The sequence below is a fragment of the Mizuhopecten yessoensis genome, unplaced genomic scaffold (genome assembly GCF_002113885.1).
Source record: "Mizuhopecten yessoensis strain PY_sf001 unplaced genomic scaffold, ASM211388v2 scaffold11173, whole genome shotgun sequence".
Classification (NCBI taxonomy): domain Eukaryota; kingdom Metazoa; phylum Mollusca; class Bivalvia; order Pectinida; family Pectinidae; genus Mizuhopecten; species Mizuhopecten yessoensis.
Genome location: NW_018408916.1, coordinates 18,053 through 44,386, shown reverse-complemented (window position 1 = coordinate 44,386; position 26,334 = coordinate 18,053). Strand labels below are relative to the sequence as shown.

The window sequence follows — 26,334 nt, the reverse complement described above, 5'->3', positions numbered from 1 at the left end:
TTGGCCTTACAGTAAGTTGATAAGAAACGTAATAGATAGAACGTGACAAAAATAGGTTATGTTTTTTGTAGTTATTTATTTTCAATAAAGTATAAACCAAGAAACGATATAAAAAAAAAAAAAAAAACCTGATGATTTCCGAGCTAAACAGTGTGGTATATTCACTAAAACATCTGTAGATTTGAAATGTTGGTCTATAAGAGACATTGATGAAATTAGATATATATAACGTCTCAGACATTCGTTGTCAACCTATTGTAGCCGAAAATAGTTGGAGCCTTATGACAATACCTTGAAAGACATTGGTCATTTCATACCCTAATCTATTTGTCAAAGCAGAAAGATAAAAAAATCAAGTAAGATACAAATAAGAATATCATCGCGATAATCTAACAGAAATGAAATAATGATGTATAATTGTTTATTTTGTATTAATACGCGCTATTATGTAGATGTCCCCTGCTTGTCAAAGCAAAACGAAAAAACCAAGTAAGATACAAATAAGAATATCCTCGCGATAATCTAACAGAAATGGAATAATGATGTATAATTGTTTATTTTGTATTAATACGCGCTATTATGTAGACGTCCCCTGCTTGTCAAAGCAAAACGAAAAAACCAAGTAAGATACAAATAAGAATATCCTCGCGATAATCTAACAGAAATGGAATAATGATATATAATTGTTTATTTTTAATACGCGCTATTATGAAGAACCCTCCCCCTCTCCCCAACACCACCATTATTGTAGAACATTCCTGACGCTTTCCCTCTTTGCTACAAACCCGAGCAGTAAATCACGACGGTTTGAGGGTTTACAACAGGTTGTGATGTTCACAGATGCTTATCTTTGCCCTCATTGTGTGTACTTGTTGCGAACGATGATTTTAAATAGAAAATTACACTTAATGTCTGAACAGTGAGTTTAAGCGGACGGCCATGTAGTAATTACCGTGACGACACACAGACTGCCTTCACGCTATTTCTTGCAATATGGTTTCAACAAGTCGGCGTTTTTATCTTCGCTGTCATCATATTCTAGCGGAGAATGATGTGTCAGAAAAGTCTGACACATTGCTTCTTACGGTCACGTCTGTAATTTGTATACAATTACATCTGTTTGGGTGGTTTTGTGACCGAATTTGGCTTTTGTCAATAAGACCGTTAGGACCTCATATACATACAATTTAATATTCATAACAAAAATAGTAGATACAACACAACATTTTAGACTACTGACACAGACATACTAGCTAAAAACAGAATATATTCATTTATGAACCCCCCCCGAAATTATACAATATTTACAAATTTTACCTCTTGAAAATGCATTACCAGGGATCGTTTTAGGTTGTGAAAATGACAGGCCAACGCATGTTTGATTTAAGCAAATAAAATATCATATGAGATTTTCCTTCTACTTCAATTGGAAATGGCCGATCATTAAAGAATCGATGGAACGTTTGGGATTTTGATATGCCGATGACTACCATTCCAAAAAGGTTCATACAATATTAATGAGGTTAATTTGGCTTCAGAAATAACCTAGAAGATAGTAAATTTTAATAAAGATCTGTAAATGTTACTTGTTAGAAAGGAAATGATCCGTGCAGCAATTTCGACCAATTTACTCTCTGGAGATAAGACGGAAGAAGCTTGCCACAGTTCACTTTTTGAATGATACAGGAAACATTTCCCCGTGGAAAATGAATTTTACAAAAGGCAGTAACAAAAAACCCACAAATTATCAGACAACATATTTGAACTTAAAGCCGACACGGAAATATTATTAATTTGCATTCATAAACCACACTTTCGCTCCTTTAGCAGCGAAACTGTCTATTTTACCTAAAAGGCAGTTATAAATATAATTTACCTCTTTAATCACCCCAATGCTATGATTTAAGTAAAAACAAAACTAGCCTGTGTAAAATGTATGGTTGACCGATCAGAAGTAGCAATACCGATACTCTAGGGGTTACGCTCTCCGCACCCCTTGGATATGTCATAGCAAAATATAAGTCAAGCGGCTAGCTATTTGATTTGTCTCAGGTAAAAATAAATCTGATCAATCGCTAAGCTGTTACCTGTCCTTTGAAGATTACTAAGGAGAGACGCCTGAACTCAAAGCCAGTCATTTTTTCCGTTATGCGACCGCGAGAATATTTTGATGTACATCAAAGCATCAAACTAGTCCCTTTGTCCCATCAACAAGATGGCGCACATTGAGCCTTCAATTTTGCTTTGACATATTCCAGGGGTGCAGAGAGCGAAAGTGAGCGTAACCCCTGGAGTATCGAGAATGCTATTGATGGATACACTACTACCACGTGTTTCACGCTGACAGACATGCAAAGACATTTATGTAGAATCTATATTACCTAGTCAGTCAGATAAAATATGTGTGTTGGATTCGTAACGATCTCGCAATAAAACAACAAATGAATACCGAAGTGCCAAGAAAACTGTAATTCGAATTAAAAATCAATAAAACGTGGGCAGAGTATGAATAAAGGAAATATTTATATGGTGAACTTTGCAAAAGTACAAGGAGAATAAGAACAGAAGGATTTATAAAATCTTCCCCTACCTTGAGGGTGTAACAGAGAAATCTCCAACCCTCGGGGTGATGTTTTTGGTTGTCTTACCCTAAGCTCTGCCGAGGGTTAGACAACCACAAAAATCACCCCGAGGGTCGGAGATTTCTCTGTTACACCCTCAAGGTAGGGGATGATTATTTTTCTCCTTTCCTATTATTTCAGTCACAGCTCAACCGATAGTAGTCTGCCATGTTTGTAAACAAAAAACACTTCTGGGGTATGCATATTGTCATTCACTTTTGATGACGTCACAATTACCGATGACGCATTTTAATGACGTCACAATTGAACACGTGCTAATCGTCACGAGGCTATCTTCCCCTAGGGGTGACAAGCTGATCTTTCCCGACTAAATCGGGAGACACACCTATGAAGGGTGGGAGAAAAACGTATTCTGCTTCGTTGAAACCCATAGTAAAATCAAAGTAATGTTACGACCGCATTGTAAGAACTGGAGTAGTGATGACAAAACAAGAAGGCACAATAATGATCATAATGAAAAACAGTCACCTGCATATCAAACAAATAGCTTATTTCCCAATGAGATCATGTTGGCCACGATAAAACCTGTTCATAGTCTTCATCTACAATGTACCTACATCTTTGTAAACCCTGCATTGTGAGTTTGTCCGTCAGCAGTCGACATCAATCACGGAGCAAGCGCTTGAATACCGAATCAACTGCGATATGTAAACACCGTAGATTGGTAAAGTAGTGAGGTTACTATCATGAAAAGGAAAGCTCACGATCGGAAATTTGAAATCACCCGTATCGTTCCGCTTACATCACATAATAGATATACTCTGGATCATTACCAACCAGATTAGTCAGACAACGAGTAGACAGAGGTTGATAATCGAACCCAATCTACAATGTAAATTCATCGACAAAACAATTCGTTTTAACATCTGTCTTTTAAAAACAAGTTGATGACGATATATGAATTTATGTTTTTTTTTTTTTTTTAATTTTCATTTGAAAATGCAAATGAGGTGATACAATCTATTTTCATAAACCGCTAAAATTGATTTACGAAGCTATTACTCAGACAATATTTTTTTATGTGAACAGTGATGCTATGTGCGCATCGTATCAAGATAAGCGTTTATATGAATAAATAAACCCAATAAGTGGCGAATAAAGACCAATCGTCAAACCAAGATGGCGATCTTAATTAATGCAAAACCACAAGGAGAAATTATCAGACTAGTAACCAACTTACGTTTTGTGACATCAATATAATAACATTCATTGCATATTCATATGAGATAGGATGTAATTGGATACATACAACAAGCTCTCGTCAAGTTTTTGCCTCTCAAATTCTTACAAATATGTCGCTCATCATCCAACACCTGCCTTAAAACCGGTACTCGGTTCCTACCCTCATAACTCACTGCTTTATAGATATCCGTTAAACTGTCATGTTTATGTTTAAATTGCATTCGTATAGCGTTTCTTGAATATTTTATGTGCTCGCTTTTATGTAAATAATTTTCCTCTTAAATGAAATTGTTATTTATTCGTATGCCAACAAATTGTCTCTATTCAGTTATCCCCCACACGACCATCACCTCTGTAACGCAGACGTAATTTTACAATTTATGTAAAATCACTTTCGGAAAATATCCAACTAAATTCATATAATTCTCTCAATTTTCAATTTTTCTTCTGCGTTGATCTTAAAACTTATCTATGTTATTTCAGATCACAGAAACGTGCGTATAAAAAAATCAACCAATTATGCGTTAATGAAATGTGTGTGAAGAAATTTTCATTGCTAATTATTTCTTGCAAATGTTAAGCTATTTTATTTTTGTAATTGCGGCATTATGATATAATATCGTAGATTTTAGTTACTGTTTTCACTCTCATAGATATTTAGATATTACTGTTGTTGATACTTTTTACTACCGAGTCCTTCAGATATTAGTATCTAGGCTGCTACTGGACTCACTGTCATGGACTACTCTAAGTACCAATAATATACCCAAGTTCAATACAAAGAAGATTTTATGTCGTGCATGCAGTCAGCATGAATTCATTAATCCATTTGTCCCTCAATCCAACCAGACAGCCAGTTTTATCCTTTAATATACATAATAGTTCCAGGAATTCATCCGTATAGCAATCGACTGTAACTGTTTGCAGGAACAAAGATGACAAGCTTACCGCGGTTTTTACAGCATATGCCATCCTTGTTGCAAGGAATTTAGGATTTGTACGATATGATGGAAGATATAGAAAAAAAACAAGGCACTTTTGAACTATCTGTCTAGCCTCATACGTGGACCCTGACCCAGCGAACGGTTTAATAAGATATCTGTCGTGGATGATGCTCAGCCGCTTCGTGCACCTGTCCTCTCCTATTCCATATAATCCCCAATCATCCCCCTGTTCTTGACTGCGTTCACTTATATGCGTCAAAGCATTTTAATTATGCAAAAAGTTGTTTTTTGCAAGAAAAAACGAAACAGACAATGAAATGCTCTGGCATAGTGAAAAAAACATTCTTGCTATGTAGATACAATTAAACCATGTGTTTTGTTTAGGTCTATGGTTATTGTGTTGAAGAATACGATTATTCAAAAGCATTATGTATAGATACATGGATTTACACCAATAATAATAAAAAGTTATTATTTTAACGAGGGATATAATATTTTATATCACTTGATGTTGTTCAGCTCCAATGAATACTCAATCAGCGATCCCGATAACTCATATATATTATATCACGTGATGACGTTCATGGTTTACATGTACCAATGAATATTATGTAATCATAAATCGCGATGATATGATTTACGGTTGATATTCTCGATGTGCTCAATAGATAGGCGATTATGATGTTTATTGACATGGATTATAGCATTACACAGGCTCGTTATTGGGTTACGCTCTGGATGACGTCAGATGATGATACTCTGCTGCAGATGTGCTGTACATTACAGGCTGTATATCATATAACACTATACACATCGCAGTCGTCAAAAACGCCACGCTCATTTCCATATTACCACAACCCGACTTATTATCACATTAAAATGAAGTGTTGAATAACGAGACAAACACACGCAAAAGTACATGATACCCCCGAAACAGCCAGAGTGAAGGATGCACCAGGTCTCAAAACACCATCTGTGAATCGACTTATCAATTTAGTGAACATAAATGTCACAAGCACAACAATTGGACGACAATAAATCAGCGAACAAAATTGTAATACGCTTGGTAAATAAGTTGCATATATTGACATAAATACATACTTAATAATGCTTTAGTTATAAAGAGGAGTGATTTATGTTCAACGAGGTATGCACATATTTATTCATTTATTTCGTTGTGTGATATAAGATGAGAAATTTGATCAGTTATTGAAATATATTGCACAAATATATTCAGATTTTTATTAAAACACGAGATGCTTATATAGAACTCATTTTGCTATTTAAAGTACTTTTAAATATTTTGTATCACGTATTAGTACAATTGTTAAATTAAGTGTTCATGACCATTAAGTGAATTACAGTATACTTTTAAGTAAATTATGTAGAAAAATGCAATAACAACTTACTACATTATTTCAAGCTGATAATCTCCAACCAATTTACTTAACCTATGATGTACATATGAAAACAACTCAACCAAAACATTTACACTTTCACATTTTGTGAATAATGAAACCGTTAAAATAAAACCAGTTTTATTATTGCAGTGAACCTATGACGTCATCATATTTCCCCGTGTGACACCAACATGAGTGACATCACATATGTGAATCGTTTTGAGACGACCTAGGTTGTGACAAAGCGGTACATGTATATCAGAACTTCAAATTATTATTTTTATTCTATGTAATATATTGAAAAGAGATGGTGTTCTTATAACACTTCCTAGGAGCCTGCGATTATGATAAAATGAACATTTAAACAGTGAATGGATACCTTAAAGAAGGGTGATTCACTTGTGATTTTTCAATAAGCTTATTAAGCTATAATACAATATATATTAAAATCAAGGTATCTTTCTTTCTTTCAATAAAGATCCAGCGACAAAAATATTATATGCTTTAATATATGCATTTTGAAATTACAATACCAACGCTTACAAGTACACTGTACCACACTGTCACACTTTTATCAGCTGATGTACTAACACAGGTTACACTTTTATCAGCTGAGGTACTAATACAGGTCACACTTTTATCAGCTGAGGTACTAACACAGGTCACACTTTTATCAAACATCTCAAGTCTTCATTTTTAACTGATTTTTGTTTAGATTTCCAAATAACTGAGGAGTAGGGAGACGAATATTCTAAATGGGCAAAATTGGGGAAATAAATGAGTTTTGAAGAAAAGTCATAAACTGGGAGTTTCCCGAAGCTTACTCATGACGTCAAAGTTACGTCATCAAAACTGTAAGATTATCTGCGTCTTTGTAAATAAATCCATTCTCTCTGATGGCATTTATATGATTTTCAGCACGTAACTGCTAAGCCGTAAACACCCCTTGTTAACACGTTTTTTGACAGTAAATGCTATTTGCTTTGGTATATCAAACGATTAGGTGCACAAAAGCCACCTCATAGAGCAACATGTATTCATTAATGCAGCTGGTTTGCAAAATTATTGCTATTTAAACCGTAATAAAACTAGAATAAAAACGAAATGTGCATATCAATGACATATTGGCAGGTGATACACTGCCTAACGAGCTATATACTATACGGCGATGGCATGTTTGTGCATAACCCCATCGTCTACTCTTTCTCTCTCTCTGATGACTTAATAAACCAAATGTAAACAACAGTCTGAATTATTATATAATATTGTCTGGCAAATACGATATCATTGAAAATAGTTTTAACAGAATTATTAACAATATTTTCTTTTTGTCCAATGAATTTGTAAGTGAATACATGTGTATGGAAAATGTGTGCATTGTTTACGTTGAAATATTGTAGTGTAAAGTAAATAACAAAATCAAAATATCTGACTTTTTTCTTCTTATTTAACTCAAGAAACACTTTAGTAAGTGCTCATGATTTGCAAAAGAGTAATGATAATATTGTTTTATACTATATGATTGATGAGAGATTCGAATATGCTGAAGCTCTTTGAAATACAATAGAACCTAGCATATCAGAGTTCTTGAATTCTTCTACTTTTGTGGAATTTGCCAAATCAACATATAAAAACTTATGTTAAGAAGTAAGTCCTTTATGACGTTTTGTTTTTGTGTAAATGAAATGAAGGAAAACATTAAAACACTACGTTGCGGTATATATGATTACAATGGGCAAGTCAGATAATTACTTAACTGTTCTGGGATGTATGACTGAATGGGAAAAACAAAAAATGATACATCCCAAAAACTAAAGCACTTAAGTAAACTTGCTCATGACATTTTTTTCAAAGCTGTTGAAGCAACTGAATTGATCGTTTCTGAAGTATCTGGTATCTCAGGAACGTATTCCTTTAACGACTTAAGATTTATGAAAGGACCCTTTGACAAACTTGAATAAGGTTGTAAAAATCAAGATTTTCGTTCAATAAATACCTCAGAATGTAAAAAAAAAATGAACCCAGGCCAGGCGCCGACCGGTATCTGCCATCGTCTGCTCATCCACCCATACACTGGGAAATCTAAAGACCCCTCACCCGGTAAATCGACAATTTTCTGCTGACCATTGTTTAAGTAGACATAGGGAATAGCATACTCGTTGGGTAAAATCAAACTCCTTTGGTTTACCAATTAATAGTGTATTATATTTCTAACGGTCTCAGTAACAGAACCATATCTATTTCTGCAGAGATATTTAGTTTCTGCAGATATATTATATTTGTTCCTGTGAATGACGTCATTTTGGGAGACGATGGCAGATATTGAGTACAAACTTAACAGAAGGCAGAGTGATTGTAAATATTACAGCATATGTACCATACGTGTGATATATAGTATGTATTACAAGAGGTATTGTATTATTGTATCAATGAGTTATTACACGACATTCAACATCAGTTATATATCATAATATACTGTACGGTATTTTAAAACAAAACCCAAACTAAAAAAAAAATATCGATTCGGTCAGGATTGTTTTTATGAACATAGGTGTTATTAATTTCAAGATGTATTGATTGTTAAAAAGTTCCTGTGACGTAATATTTTGTTATAAACCGTGGTAAATTTGTCCCTTCTAACATTCTAACAAAGAATGTGTACATGTAGTAGCCATTGGATAGCCCGTTGGTGTATTACATTGAAAACATTGTCGACCTTATCTATCACACTTGCAAGTTCGGGGAAGAATAGACCATCTGCACGTCACACAAGGTGACCAATGTGGAGCTACTGCAGTATCAAGGTTTTCTCCTGTCTTCTACGTAAGAGTCGTTGGTCGTTAGAGAAACTAGATTTGATATTGCAACACTTGGGATCTCTTTCTGTTCGTTTTTCACTTCCCTACCCTTTCTTTTTAGTGATATATATCTACGCACCCGTCTTCATATGACACTGGCTGTTGCGAAGACGTTACACCACAAACAAACAAACAAGGTGTCACATAAAAGACAATGTAGTTGAATGATTCACCTATTTTGAGGTACACGAAATGTTAATTTTAAACGTTACATAAAAAGACATATTGAATTATTAATAGCGACTATTTGCATACTTTCTTCCTTGTTTAGCCATAGCGGAAGGACTTACAGTGGGTTGTATAAGGTTTACATATCTACCTGAGAATGACTCCAAGAAATCTTCAGTGCACTGTCACATGTCATGTCGACATTGGTATACATAAGTACTTAAACTTTATCAATTCAATCAAAGGATAATTTAAGTCTTATGTAAACTTACTGTTTTCGAGAAAGTAGGCCCGCTCCGATTCCACATGTACACGTGAGAACATTGTACGTGCACGTGTGAGGGTATAAGTGTGCGGGTTATACCCAATGTGTCGTAGTTGGTGGGTGAAATTCAGTGCTCAAGGACTTCTGGCACCTAAATGTGCTAATTTCATTTTTTGCTCGCGTATTATATGCTCCGTATTGAAATGTACTTATTTAAAAGGCCAATGTAATAAATTTGTCGCAAATATGGTAGAAAAATTCGAAACCGAATCTGGTTTTGTAAAGCTCATTTGATCTACAGCTTATCTGTTCGATCATATTTGTAAACAGTACAATAATTGCTACACCATTGAGAAAATTGCCCCATTTTTCTCCCATATCCAAACACTGATATGCTGTCATTAAAATCATAAATGTTGAAAAGATATGCTCTGTAAAAGATGAATTGAACATGATACACAATAAAAGCAGAACCTGAACAATTTAAACGTAAAATTTAAGGGTACAGATTTAAGGTTTAATTTCGTCCATAGGTAAATCATTAGACGACACAAGTGGAAAGGTGGCGACATCTTTACCTCAACGAACGGTCTTATTTAACATGTGATAGCGTGTGGGGGAGATACCATCTATCAGCTAGGGTTCGATTTCATTGGGTTTTAAGGAAAACATATTACAGAACAATTGCAAATCTCTATCTAAACATTTAAAAAGGCCAATTTGGAATGGTTTTGTTCGTGGAATGGCCACTAATTCTCTCAGACATGGCTGTAAACCTTTGCTCCCCTAAAAGACAGTAAAGCTGACTGATGCGCTAACATTGTTGTAGATTGAGACTTTTATTATATGGGCTATCACCGTGACCAACCAAGGCACTTTTAGAAAACGAATCATGATAACAATCGGGCTTCCCCAAACTGTGTGTTAATTTATGTTATGTTATGTTATGTTATGTTAAGGACAATGGCTTCACTCCCAGTTCCTGTTGACATAGTTTACAGATAAACATCCCGGGGCACTGAATCATTTCGTTCACTTACATCCCCTACAACGTAACCCCTATGTCCCGTTTCTTAAATCCAGAAAGGCATATGATCTTTATTAGAATTATTCTTTTATGTGGAATGCCATTATGATGATACTTCGTACTTGTTTTCTTGTTGGTATCATGTCGTAATCCCCATTGCGTTGTATGGAAGTAAGAACATGCTAAAAGCATCTAAAATGATGAGTGATATTACCATTTCATAGTTATAATCTCTCCGACATTGTCAGAAGAAACTAAGAGATCATGCCATACTGGGGACTCATATTTTGTTTTTTAAATCTAAGGTTCCATTAACATCAGCCAAGCTAAATGTCCATGCCGTTACCCGTATAGTATGACCGGTTGGAGTACTGCACGCGTTGTCTCCGGCATGGTATTTCAGTAAGGTAGCACTCTAGAGTCGATATCAGATCCATGTTATCACAAGGAGGCAAAATACAACAACATACCGCTTCCAGCGAACACGCATACGTTATAAATTACACACATGAAGTCTTGTCCTTAAATGGCCTTAGCTGTTAATAAGATGCAAAAGCCAATAAAACAACTATTTCTCGTGCATCTAGATATCATCCCCTGGGTCCAAAACCCCCAGCACCTATAACATTATATCTAGACATTAATCATACTCCAAATACAAAAATATCTATACATTGATCATAGACTTAAATTCCCAAATATTTAGATATTTATCCTCAATTCTAAATAGTTAAATAGTTATTGACACCTGGCTCCATCATATATGATTATATATAGATTCACCTCTAATACCCTCTACCATAACAGCTATATATTGAACCCGGACTTCATCAACCCAACAGGTAGACATTGACGTTCGACTAGACCATCTAACTAAAACCCACCCTACAATAGGTTTCGATATAAGGTGTAACTTAATCCAAATAAATATTTAAAGCAAGATTTGGTGATGATAGAATTTCATCAAAAAAAGTTTCAGGGCGTTTTTTAGCCTGACTACAAAGGTAGCTATAATTGATAAAGACATTTTCAAAAGTTTCCTGTTGCCTGTGATGGGTACGCTCACCAATTAAGGCTGTGTGTTGTGGAGACTCCACGTTGAGGCAGATATTGTACTGTAACGTTATACACAAGCTACCCGGTACACTTCCCGTTATAACCTTTCTCTTCAATAGTCCCCTCTCAATAGATCCTGACGGTGGTCTCATATTCTGATGCCTTAAATAGGACGTCCAACCATTTTTGACCCGCCCTGTGCCTTTAAAATAGACACAGCAAAAAACGGAAAATATCTTTGAAGATTGCTGATATTGTCGAGGGGCTAATAAGGACGCTATTCCAATTATAATCGCCTTAATGTTCCTTTAAAGTTCTTTAACGCCACTCTGCTGTAGATACATTGTATTTCTTTCCTTTCTTTGCCAGAGAAGGGTCTATGTGCCGAGTTCACTAGTACCACTTACTCGGGTCAACATTTGCTGGCTTACTACTTAGAAAACCTTTGGAATTTATAAAGCGATTCGTAAATTAACGATCTATAATGAGAAAAAAATAAATCGAACATGGATCTATTGTAAAGGGCACTTGTCAGGCTCCCTATTAGGGGTTACACGTGAGTTCCATGTTATTGTGACCAGTACTCAAGCCCCTATTTACCCAGTCCCCCAGAGGTCTACTCACCTCAACAGTGTACAGATTTTTGGAGATTTAGAAAAAAAATATGCTTTGGAGAATTTACTTGTATAGTTATATTAACGATCAATTGTAAATGAAGTCACAATGTGTCTGCTCAGTGATGTACCCTTCTAAAAACATTAGTTTTCAGTCCTTAGGACAACAGTCAATATAAAAGATAACCCTTCGTTCAAGCAGTACTATAAGTAGTGGCCTTTTCTAAGTAAACTTACTTCAAATGATTAAACCACTTGCTAAACTTTTTCTACGAACTTTGGATCGTATATGGACACGTATCATGATATATGGGTTTAGAATATTGAATTATCAACACGGTATATTGTTTTAAATAGTAAGTGTACCATTCTTATATATTTAATAATAATTTCTCATATGTAATAATATTACGATGCTATTTTTAAACGCTATTTTGCATGGCAACACATTGACCAAGTACTACGCACCAGGAAAGAAATATACGTGTGTATCAGGAAGTTTGAAAAAAGTAATAACATGTTGTGAAAATGTCATTTATATCTGTTGAATAAACTTTGTTTATCGATTCAATTGCATTTCAAAAGCAAAATACAAACAATTGTAGAAAAAAAAGTTTGATTGAGCAAGACAACTGATATCGAATCACTTTCCTTAATTTTTTTATCATTTTATATTATGACATTTTCTTTCAATATCACAGCTGCATTGATGCAACAGTTCCGCATTGCACTGCTCCTGATACTTGTTTGCAGATTCAGTTTGGTTTAAATCTAACGAGTACAATAAGAATTTTTTCCTATTGAGTTTCTGTTATAACTCAAACCTAATAGGTTTGACATGTGTCCTACAATAACAGTTATTGGTGCAATGGCGGCCTCTCGTGTCTAGCAGCGCCTCCTAAGCCAATATGATATATCTGATAACGCCAGGGGTCGCTATCAACCATCTCACTCCTTTTGGTACAATGGCAACACGTCTACACGTTCAGACACGTTTCTCTTTCCCGTTTTTCTTCAACTTAAATATTTTAATCAGAGTTACTGACCTTTGACCTAATGATAACTTACAATCTCGTTTGGCACGAGAGTTGTTAGTCTCTTCCATTCATCGCATTTTGTTATCAGATCTTTATTTGTCACAAAATAACGTGTATCGCTTGGCTTATCGACGAATCTGTTTCTTTATGCCCTCCTTCACTAATTCCCCTTTTTTTTCTATTATCTCGTTTTTTTTCTAGACAATCGTCGGGAAAGATTTGGTTTGTACCTGAAAACCTCATGTCGAGCGTATGGCACGGATATCACCACAAATGCTTACTCATGAACAGCAATATAAAGAGACTTTTAGACATACTTTGATATCAATGAGTAAAATTTGCTAATTGGTCCTGATTGATTAGACTTTTGATGATGAGATTTTTAATATGAATACTATATGCTGCCTACTAAGGACGTGGGGTCTATTATAATGTCAATATGTCATGTTAATGTTTTCTATTGTTAACGCATTCTGTTTTGATATATGCATCAGGTGTGTATCCATTCATGTACATGATACGTCAGCTTTCACGTACTGCTGTCGGTTTCATGTCACTTTCATTGATAAAAGTTTGACAGGATTTACACGACAACGGATTAATATAATGTTACGAGTGAGGACGTCGGATGCTATTTATACACATTCATGGTAAAGTACAGGTTCTGTGTCTAGGAATTGTCAGTTGACACTGTTGACATCATGTAAGTATGTTAATGATTATTTGTTTGTGTTGTTAACGTCATATCAACAGCTATGGTCATTTAAGGGCGTGCCAGGTTTTGGTGGTGGAGGAAAACCGGAATACCCGGAGAAAAACCACCGACCTGCGCCTACTACTTTGTGAATACCCCATGCAAGTCTCGAACCCACGACCAAGCGGTGGAAGGCTAGAGATCGTAGACGGTCACGTGCATTAACCACTCGGCCTCCGCGCGCTGTTAATGATAAATAAAAGCTTCACATATTCCATGATCAAGTTAAAATAACTTATACAAATTATCCATTTAGGATAGTTTTGTCTGTTATGCACATATCGTTTCTGTAGTGACCTCCTTATTCCTGAATTCTCTTCGTTAAAAAGCATTAAACCAGTCGTTAAACAAAGTTTTGACGATAAATATATTTTGTAATACAACTGAACCGTTTTCAGCCGCAAGTTATGAAACATGAAAATGATAAAATGATGAAATATTAGTTGTCGTTTATATTTCAGGTAATCGCAAGGCGCCACAGAGACGAAGAGAAGTCCATGTTTCATTAGCTAAGATATATTACTTAAATGCTCAACAGACACCCGGAACGAGACGGCCATAAATCTACTATAAACTTTTTTCCTTTTTTTAATAGAATTATGCGGTTACGGCGAATTATACATACAGCAAACGTGACAACAACTCGGTGAAGTATTTTGCCGTTATGCCATATGATCAACTATAAAAACACCCCTCTAATAAATTATAGGTAAATGGATTTTTTATAAAAACATTTTTCTCATTCGATAACTGCTCACGTTAGACCTCAAGCTTAGGCTATGAATCACTATCAAATTTCATTTCAATTCTACGGGTTATTAATCAGGAAAAATGAAAACTGTAATAAGATTTAAGATCCCTTTAGATGTCGTTTTCTGGTATTCCTCAGCAGCTTCGGTGATTTACTAGTACGGAGGACCGGCAATACCATATTAGCTGATTATTGCAGCACAACAAAAAATAATCTGGAGAAATGTCAAGATATTTGGACGTCTGGCAGAGAAGGAATCGATCAATCTAGCGATATCAGGTGATATGTCCATATGGTATTGTTTTCACATGGTGTTATTTTTATCACAAACGTACACACACGCATTAATAGAGACACATTGCCGTCTAAATTATTTTTTTTATATCACGGAAAAATGTTCAAATTGTCCCAACCAATAATTACAAATTATGCACACGCTATAATATTCCCACTGAATGTCAAGGTCACTCAGTATGTTACAGAACTGTTTTGCACCAAATTGAAAATTCAAACTCAAATGAACGACAAAGTCATACCTAAATAAACGACAAACTCATCTATTCTGAAACAATCTAATAGTGTACCATACAAACAACAACGTTGCGCGACAACCCTCTGTTATAACTGACAAATGACAAAATAACACCGTGTGAAATAACACCCTATAGGTTTCCGTACAAAGTTGAGGGTCGCACGTGGTTAGAGCTGAAATTGACCGTGGATTGGGCATATCATATCTTACTGTCATGTAGATGTGTATCTGATGTCGGACGATTTGAAAAGACATTTCAACTGATAAAGTGAACAGCTATCAAGATGGATGCTAATTGAAGAAGATGGTTTGTCCTTTTAAAACATTAGTTTTGAAAGCGGTTTATCAGACATCGGACGCTAGAAATTTTCTTATGTTTTTATTGTTACGATATTACTGTGCTTTTAGTGCATAATTGTGGGACAAGACCAGCAAAAGAAATATAATAAGACTCCAAAAGAAAAGACAAATCCCAAGTCGAGAGGTAGATATCATATGAGCAGGAACCTTTGCCCATCGCATACGGTATAAGTTCCTTAGATAAACAATGATGATGTCATACTTTAATAATCTCAAAATAAATGCAAATCTGGACGATGTAGTATTGTTTTAGATTACAGGATAACAAATGGCCTAACACTGCAGTTCTCATCTACTTTCGGGGACACTAAACTGAAAATACTTAAAATAGCAAAAATCTCATCTTTGAATGTAACATATATGTTAAGAAATGCTTAAATAGTGACACAACATTTTTAAGTATAAAACATTGTTAGTCGTATAATAAAGCTGCTCAAAATAGTCCAATAATGTTACAGATTGCGTGTTGTCAATATATTCTACAAGAAATTATGTAAATATGTCCCGGGACTACGTTTATTAAAGATTTTAAAATATCTTTTTGAAATATCGATGTAAGTGTATATTTGAATTAACTCATCATTTCCAAATTTGTTCCCAATTTCGTTGCCCTTTTCTTCGTCGATGTTATCATCGCTTGTATTATCGTCGCATTTCTGAACAAACAAATCGCTATTGAGTTACCAAAACCCTACAAATCCCCTGTTTAAATATCCACTTTATCATAATCAAAATCAACAACAAACTAAAGATATTTTTGAAGAAATTTGTGGCGTTTAACTACTAGATATAATACCAAATACTCACTAATTATGTTAATGACGTTTAATGACACTCAGTGAACGGACGAGCCTATCCAATTACCTTTGAGGCAAGAATTTCGACACGTATTAATTCGTTGCAAATTAAAAGGTGAAGCTTACAGGTCAAATGAATATTCATATTTTCGCACACATTAACTCCTTTATGGATGACACAAATGGTATCTATCTAGCTGTTTGTCTAATTTTATAGGAATCATATCCGAAACAGGACTCGACAAATTATAACGATGCTAGTTTAAATAATCACTCTGTTCTTTCTTTGTGGCTTGATACATAACTGTGTAATTGATGGTTGCAAATTGTGTTCAAATAAATAAAACGTGACTTTCATAACTAATTTGTCTTGAAGGGTGAAAAATAATCAAATGGAACTGTATTGTTAAAAACAAGAAAAAACAAAACAACCAGAAATCAGTTATTATCGCCAAAAGGACAATTACTATTTTCTGTATGTGTAAGATATTCTTAATGCTAATTTCACACCTCGAATTATGTTGGACAGGCCCACTCTATATAACGGTAAATATGATTATACATAATACGCATTAATTAGCATACTTGTATTATTTATTGTTTTGTTTAATTTTGTAAACTTATCTTATTTTCAAATCTATTGAATGTAGTCATATATGATACATTTAAATAAATATAAAACAAATCTTGGGTTAAATATTTTGACTAATGTGAAATATCTTATTCATATTTGTGTTTAATAATGTATTCTATTCATATATCAATAATATATCATTCATTTGGTTTGCTTAGGAATGCAAATACTTTCCATAATGTTTTTAAAGTCATATTCGATACCCACAAAATCCAGATTCACTATAAATCAAACTAAACGATATTGCATAGCTTTTAATCTGATATAAATAGCAATAAGTCATACTTAAATATATATTTTATAGTAGAAGCTATTTCTACATTACATTAATCATATACTGATTCAAACTTTTTAAATGGTTTATTTCCCATGTGATAATTCAATGATTAAATGCACATTTCAGCTCATTTCTCACAAGTGTATAGAGTTAAAGGAGTATCCGGTACATACTAAATTTCCTTTTTTATAATTTTTCAAATCTTGGTTTACTCATTTTCTTAATGTTCTATTCTAGCCAAAAAAGTTATTCACACCAAACTAATTCATCAATTTATTTTCTATTCGATCGATCTATTATAATTGACGTGCCATCAGATGCGCGAATCAAACTTGTTCGATTCTCGAACTTGTTGTCCATTTTAATTGATCATAAAAATGATAAAATGAGCGGGATAACAGCTGACGAGTTACCCACAATTGTACAATCGTTATTAAAGGGACCATGAGCGGAACACACCTTACACATAATGCATACAATACTCCGACAGTGACACGGTCCAAAATTCAATGTCTAATGACAACATTAGTGTAAACAGCTGTTGACTGTCTACATAAAACGTTCCTTCTTCTGTGATAGTGTCCGCGTCTAGAGAGCCACATTTAAAAGGACCACATTAAAATCTTCATTGATGAAATATGATGGATCTTGCAAAATATTATGATAAAATGTCGGTAGGTTTGAAGTCAATCAATGGAAAACATAATATAATTTTTAAATAAATTAGGAAGTGAACAACATTTTCATTTATTACTAATAATCCTTTACTAAACTGATATTTAAATTTTAAATGGCTAAATAAACCTGCAATCGATTTGAAATTAAAGAATGGTGCCATATGGTGAAGCATAGTGGATAAGCATTCACAATATCTCAATCATTATTTATTTTAATATCATAATATGCAGATTTGACCTTTGATTTAAAGCATGATCAGTAATTAATAGAGTTGTAATGGATAGTATGCAAAACATTTAGTCAAGCAATAAAGTCAACCGTTAAACCAAACAAAAATCCCTTCAATAGAATGAAATGGATTTCTACTGATTTAGTAATTAGTGGACAAACAAAACATATTCCACAAATAACAAATCGAAGGTATTATTCTGTCTGTTGTGATAGGATAATGGTCTTCATCGCTTCAGCAAGCTAGTGATTAAAATCAGTTTTGTTTCTGTCAATTTTCCACAGCTTAGCACGAACAAATGGAAGCTTTCTGTGCTGGCGATAAATCAGATAAACGATTGTTGAATGTGGACTCTATTTTAAAATGGTCGACATACATGCCGACCATGTTCTATAGAGAAAGCCCTATTCACAATATTTCCTGTAGTATTTTTTAAGTTCTAACGACGCATCCCAGTTGTATAGCCACTTATACAGTCCTCCTTGTTTGTCCGCCCCACATAGCCCCCTTTAACCCCGGCTTTTTTTAACAGAACAGCTCAATACGACTCAGTAATGGTTTGTATGAAGAGGAAAAGTACAAATGAACTTGACAGTTACCGACAACTTTATATGTGAATATACATACACAGGATGAACAAGGTCTGAAGGGGTTGTTACGGTGTGTCCTCTTCCATTGAATGAAATGTCGGACGACAACGGGGATACTATCGAGTAGAGTTGATGCTTCAGTTCATAAGACCTTAAGGATTCAGGGGGCATGCCCTTGCTAAACTTGTTATTCTTATAGTTATTGCATACGTATATATACATAAATGTATCGATGATGGGTTGAGGCAATCCGATCATTCTCCAAACAAAAACAAAAACAAAAACAAAAACAAAAAACACACAAAAAACAACAACAAACAAACAAGAATTACTGATATTAAATTCAATGAACAGTTTTCTTTAACCATTTGCAATATACAAATAAAACCTATGGATGAGAATCCAAAGGTTTGAAAAGAAACCATTATGATTAATTGTCAACCTAAAACTAAATTAATAGTATAACAGAGATTCATTGTAGCATTTCAATATCGGAAAAATGATCTACTTCTGTGTAATCATAGGTTTTTGTTCGATGCAATATTTTTCACGCCGAATATTTACCTCGCAGTATGGCACTTGTGATGGAATATCTGTCACTCTATACGAAATATTGTATGGACAGAGACCAGGTATAGTGTGGCTTGGTTTATCCAGAATTCCGTTCATTATGAAAATGGATACTTCTTAAAATAGTATCTATTTGTCAATAAATAAAAGATAGACGATATATTTTCAATCAAAGAAATTGTATACTAAGTATATTGTTTCAACCCTGGGACACACTGCAGTAACAAGTGGTCTTTATACAATGAAACATTACATTCAGTATCAGACTGTGACACGCCTGTCATAGGCATATGATATATCACCAACATGAAACAAGGGGATGGTGTGTTCCCCCCCCCCCCCCAAAAAAAACCCCCATATCCACTCGAAAATCGAGAAATATTACATTTGATGATATAATAGTTGAAAAGAAAAAAATAATTGGACATAAAGCAAGACCTTTAACGTAATCAGTCAGACAAGGAAAGGAGACCTACTTCATGTTCTATGTATGAAATCTCAAATTACCTTATTGAAATGGATGAAAGCAACGGAATTAAATCACACGTTTCACTAAAAAGAGATATACGTAGAGTTGAATTAACATGTTATGTATTGGATGTACGGAAGCTCCTCGCCCCGTGGCGACGTGGGATAAGGAACGGTCACGACACACGCGGTCGAGAAGATGCTATCTCTAGCTAGTGTTTAATTTCTATTGAGGGTAATAGGCTGGTGGATTTTTATATCACGTATTGAAATCTGAGTCGCCTATGCGATTGTTAAAAAGAGGTGATGGATAATGTCTGCGGGGTAATGGATTGCCCTTTTTTCAAATCAAACATCATCACCACCCTACTCTTTAAAACAGTGACATGGCTGAATCCATCTTTATCTACCCGCCCATAGCCAGACGCATGACACTGCAATATAGATACCTTGTAATGATATATGCAGGCTGATCAAAGTTAGACCAGTGTAGAATTTCATATCCAAACTATTTTTGAATTAGATAACAGACATTTATATTTGAAGTGTTTTGTATTGACAAGTGAATCCTACACCACAGAAAGGACACTGGTCGATAAAGACCCTTGACCAGGCAGTGCCACCCATGACCTTAGCTTGTAGCTTTGACTCCCTCTTCTAATAAAATAAACGCCGTCAGTGACAAGCTGCCCTAGCAAATGAAATTGTTTATATTCTGCAGGATAGCAAACTGACTATTGGATATTATGTACACATTGAATTTTGTATTGGTATTACATTACAATGTTTGTATGCTATTAACGATATCTTAAGGAGGAAGGAAAATAAACAAATTACATACAAATATAACGTAATTGTTGTCGGGATTCGTAATTGGGAAAGAATATGTTGGATATGCAGCATTGACTGAATCAAGAGTGAACGAAAAAACCCTCATATGAACACAAAAAAAAAAAAAAAAATGGAAAAAGGAGAAAAATCTTTGTGTTTGTTTATTTGCCAAAAACGTTTTTATATTGAATAAATTGATCATTGTAATTATTAAAATTACCACTTACTTTTACTCTAGTTTATTTCCTTTTAATGCGATATTGTAATTTCATAGATTTTAAATTAAGTTATCATATACTATCAGCGTAATAACACTACCCTTGTATTATACAGCAAGGATAATTATCAGCGTCTAGTCTATTTATGCTACGATTTAAAAAAAATCTCATCAGATAAATTTTGAGAACTATTCATGCAATATAAATGTTAATTTTAGCTTCATAAGGAATATTGATAATAGCTATGTGTTCACTTGCGAAATGTATCACATTCTCGATTAAAGCCAATGAAAATGCAGAATGAAAAAAACAACAAAGAATAAACAAGCATTTTCGGTATTGTCTTTGATCGTGACGTCATGACGTCATGAATAAAAGTCCCGCCCCTGATTGTTAAGGGACTTTGGCATTCTTTTTGTTCATAACACGCTAATTTTCTTCATTTTGAAATCAAAACTGAATGAAAGAAAGAGTATTTAATTTATTTCAGTTGCATATCCTTTATTTTTCATTGTATGACAAAGTACTGGCACAGTGGTGAAAATAATGGAGTACTCTGTCGCACGAGTGATATAAATGATGTTCAATGGGAAACCATTCGATATTATTTATGTACATTTTTCATATTGAGATAAATTGATGCATTGATTTCGGAGCTCAAAGTTTAATGGCATATTAAGTAACGTTGAAAATGTTTTACGTCACGAAGTGATTCTTCTAATGGTTTATCAGTTCCCGAGTTTGACAATAACCTCGAATTTAGAATTTTTGCTTAATCAGTTAACTCCTTGTACTAATTTGAGTGCTACCGGTCTGTCCTAAATAGACGAAATTGCCATATGGCGCAGTAAAATGGTTACTTTGTTTGGCTTCTGCATCAACTTACTTAACTTTTAAATAGGTGAGTCCTGACCTCATCTTTCTGGTGAATTTTTGTCGATTTTCATTTTTACGACAAACTGTTATTTCATGTTTTTTTCTTGATGAGCTCCCATTTTATATCCTGAAACATGTTTGTTTCTTATCATATGATTAAAAAAAAGTAAAATCACATAATTCTTTTCAGCTGTAAATTTCATTAAGCTGACGGAGTCGTATATGGCTGGATATGACCGGAAATTACTGTTTACTAAAGATATCTAGTCTTAATTTCTACCGATCACTTAAATATAGAATGCTAAAAATGTCGTTTGAATACCCAGGGCAATGTGAAATATGTAGCTATAGCATTGCAAACGAAGTGCATCGAAATAGAAAACAACAAACCAAGTTTTGAACACACGAAGACGAAATCAGAATTCAAAAGACAACCTCGAAGGATGTTTTCGGGTAAATTACTATTTAACAGGCTCAAGTACTTGACTAGAAAGTAAGATCCAGGCTTGTTAAATGCTGGACGACACCTGAGCTTAAACCTTGTTCATATGGATTTGATCTATGAACGTTACACACACACAGGTGTTTGCACCTTTAAAATTTGGTAATAGATACAGTACAAAGTTAATTACACTGCACCATACAGCTCTTTCGTCCTTCTGGGACTAATCGGTGATGCTAGGTGCCGAAACGTTGCAAATCCAAATTGGCTTAACCACTGTCGAAACAGAAGGGTTTGTGCGTTCAACCACTTAATTGATTGATTTACAAATTTGGAGGAGTACTTGTTTATTTGATATGTTACCTTACAGAAGCTAGTACGTGTCATCTGGGAGTTTTTCATATCTTGTAATTACTAGATTGTTATCTAGTTATTAGTGGAAAAGTTATCTTGATATAACTAGAGGATAATCTTGTTATTTCCCGATAGCTATCTTGATATATCCAGATAGCTATCTTGTTATCACTAGATATCTGTCATGTTATAACTAGACAGGAAAGAAGTTCCAGATGACACATATAATTTTCTGTATCACCAATCTTCTTCTTTCAAAAATTAAAAACACACGAAGAGTGCCTAGACTGTGTTTAGCACCGTTTATACGTACAATAAGTACCCCATTGAAATTGTGATGATGTTCTAATATATGGCATTCCTATTACTACCCTCCGTTCATATCACCAGCTGTGACAGAGGTTTTCGATGAATAGGATTAAAAGTACGATGACAAGCTGCCACGATATCTCCAACAAAACCCTATAGTAGATGATTTAGATGAGAAATGTATTTGCTTCTACGATGAAAGCTTATGTCTACGTCACACACGAGTGCGTTTATTTCCCATTATATCAAATAGAAATGCAGTATATTTTGTTGATTTTTCAATTGCAAGAAACTTGGGTATGTAGAATTGATTTAAATATTTTCAAAGATAACATATGCGTTCATTTATGATTTTCATAAAATTAGCTCTTCCATGAGAAAAAATACTTCACCATTACATTTGCACTCTTTGTTGAATATTGCATCGCTATTTCCTAATATTATAACTGTATTGGTGGTCCTACAATGCTGACTATGTGTTCATATTAGATCTAATTCTCCTAGGAAGACGAAGGGTAAATTTTATTCGTGATGGGAATTTATTTTCAATGCTCTGTAACAATGCTTTTGACCTCCTATCTATTAATCACAACTATACGTACAAATGAAGGCGTTTATGATCTCGAGTGTTTACTATGCATGACGAAGAAGTCAAGGGAAATACTCTTTACGTATTAAGTATTAACGTGCTTTCTATAGGTAAAAATCTACTAGATAGGTCCTCTCGAGTTAAAGAGTTTTCATATATTTCAGTGAGGAATTTAACACATTTTCTGAAAAGAGAAGAACTACTGCAGGTGTTTAAGCGGGTAATTTACACTATGGCGGTGTCTATCCATTCACTTGTAAGAAAGTTATATCTAGAACAAATAGAGGACCCCGTGCATAGTGTCCTACTTGACAGACGATAGATTGTGAATTAGCAGTACATCAAACGGGTAGCTGCATGTCTATACGTGGAAAGTGTGCAAAACAAAAATCAACTCTTGTAAACCACAATGTCGTTATCATTTTATCTTTCAAAGAAAGCATGCCTGAAAGGGTAGCCGACAAAGGCAGTTTTCAATGAAAACAATTACTCTTCCCTATAGGCATGGTCACACGGGCTGAGCTTACATTAACGAGGTAGAGCAAATAACTTGTTCTTAAGGTACTGCTGTTTGTTTGTACCTATCAACCTTCTTCGCCGTTCAACAAATGAACAGGTATCTTCAGTGGTACTCTAAAGATTGATCCCTTCACAAGCCCTTTGATCTCTTACGTGAAATATTTTACAGGTTAAAGCTTCAATTTGTTCATTTTTTGTTCAAAATATTTCATTTCATTTTGTCAACAGAGATGATTATTGACATTGTACTTATAATAATGTTCTCTATCTATTCAACAAATCATCACGTCCTATCCAGTCGACCCATTCAGACCAGAAACTTTCTGATTAATTTTGCACCTGTGTCTTGTGCGAGGCAAACCAAAGAAATCATATACATAATATAGAACGAATGTTTGACAGGCATATACTATAATCACTGTCAAAGGGTAAAAACCTCACTTCAGTTTGTCAAAATTTATAATAAGCTTTGTTCTGAAGTGCATTGAACAGTGTGTAAGGTTCGTGATGATATTTATAATTGTATAATGAATTTTAACACTTTCTCAGGTTGGAACGTGTTTAACGTTACTCGTTGACATGTTCCTTGCCAAATTTGATATTTTCTTGGTTATAAAAATTAAAAGAAGAATTAACCTTTCTTAAGGATTGTGGTATAATTGTACTGGCTTACTTTCCTATAAGTGGTACTATACTCCCGAGCTGTAATGTAATATGGTAAAACCAACAGAAGATGATAAAATATAATCCTGGTGTATAAGACGAAAATATAATCCATAAGTGTATTATAAGAGTTTATGTAGTTTATTTACTTACCTTTGAGAATGTAATCAACAACTACGGCGTCTTCCTCTTTGCAAGCTATAGCTTCCAATGTGAGAGATGTCACAGGGCAACAGCTATTATACTCCGGCATAGTACCAGTTCTGCAATCAAAGACAGCACCTTGGTCACACCCAATTTATACCCGTGGTTGTGTAACAGTTGCCAGTCCTTATCAAAACGTCTCAAAGTAATATTAGATTCTTGTTTGAAAAGTTTTAAATACAAATGTAATAAAAAAAATAAAAGGTGTATTAAACGCGAAGGCAAAATGTAATTTTCTATTTAAATATCCTGAATAGGTAAAGTTAATGACTTTACATGAGAATGAGCCATACTATATCTCGTAGATGGGTTTTAAAGTTGATATTTAGCCACAGTGAGATTCTGGTAGAATCCCAAGCCTGTTTAGGTGGGATTTCACTGTTAACCAGTATTTTGTAAATATTGTGAATGAAGACATATGCTGCCTTGTCCAATGAAATATAATTTTACTGTGTGACGTCACATTTCAATGGCCAACAATGCTATTGAGAGAACAAAGAGTATTTCTACACATTATAAAGTTATAGAAACTGAGTTGTAAAGTCGGGCAGACGACACCTATCTCTAACGGTTGTTCCCACCCCCGTCATCAGTGGGACGTTAGTTCGGGTCTGCTGATCTTGTACAAGCGAATGAGAGTGCTTTGTGGTATGAGGGATGACGGGTGGAATACCACCCCTAACCTAAAATTTATAAATAGTGTTTGAGTGATGCCTGATAGCATAAAAGGTCGGACATATAAGCTAATCACAGAATCACTTAAATACATCAAACACTAGTTCCGCGGGATGCGGTAAAACATCTTTCGAAAACATTGACCGTTTTGGTTAATGTTAGAGTAGAGACATGGTCTTAGCAGTGTTTATTCACTACACCTACTCTAGCAGGCAGTAATCAAATAAATCTCTCTCTTTACCAGAGATGCGCCAAGGTGGTCGTCATGGTATAGCTACAACACGACAAAACTAGTAGGTAACACCATATTCATTATAGAAAATAGTATGGTATTATAGCTGTTTGCTTAATGAACCAAGGTGGAGTATTAGAGCGGTTCGGTTCAGGAATGCCCATGTAGTTTATTCGAGCTGCTAGGTTACAGAGCTCACATGTAGTTTAGAGCTGCCAGGATATCGAGCAAATGTTTAGGTTTTTGATGTGCTTTTCTACAATAACAAGCATAAACGTGTAGTATTAGAGCTTGTACGTTAAAGAAAAGAGCTCAGTACATAGCGTTGTGTTCCCTAATAGTCAAACATGTAGTAGTAGAGGTGCAGGATTACAGAACTCACGTGTTGTATCAGAGCTGCTAAATTGTAGAAAAGATGTGTTGCATCAGAGTGGCTTAATTATAGAATAGATGTGTTGTATCAGAGCTACTAGACTATATAATATATGTGTTATATCAGAGCTACTAGACTATATAATATATGTGTTATATCAGAGCTACTAGACTATATAATATATGTGTTATATCAGAGTTACTAGACTATATAATA

General features: G+C 34.5%; 1 protein-coding gene across 3 annotated transcripts in view; it reads right to left on the bottom strand.

Moving 5' to 3' along the window:
* LOC110467389 (nuclear receptor subfamily 5 group A member 2-like) overlaps positions 1-25,227 on the bottom strand; it is a 45,883-nt gene extending 20,656 nt beyond the window's left edge. Inside the window, exons 1-2 of one of the 3 annotated variants that reach the window (XM_021524515.1) lie at positions 25,115-25,227; positions 24,788-24,897 (exon numbers count right to left, since the gene is read on the bottom strand). In XM_021524515.1, coding sequence (XP_021380190.1) covers positions 24,788-24,887 — 100 coding nt within the window. In that variant the 5' untranslated portion in view covers positions 24,888-24,897; positions 25,115-25,227. Of the gene's footprint in view, positions 1-9,466; positions 9,545-24,787; positions 24,898-25,114 lie in introns of those variants that run through there. The other 2 variants (XM_021524516.1, XM_021524517.1) reach the window with 2 other exon arrangements.
* Positions 25,228-26,334: the final 1,107 nt, after the last annotated feature.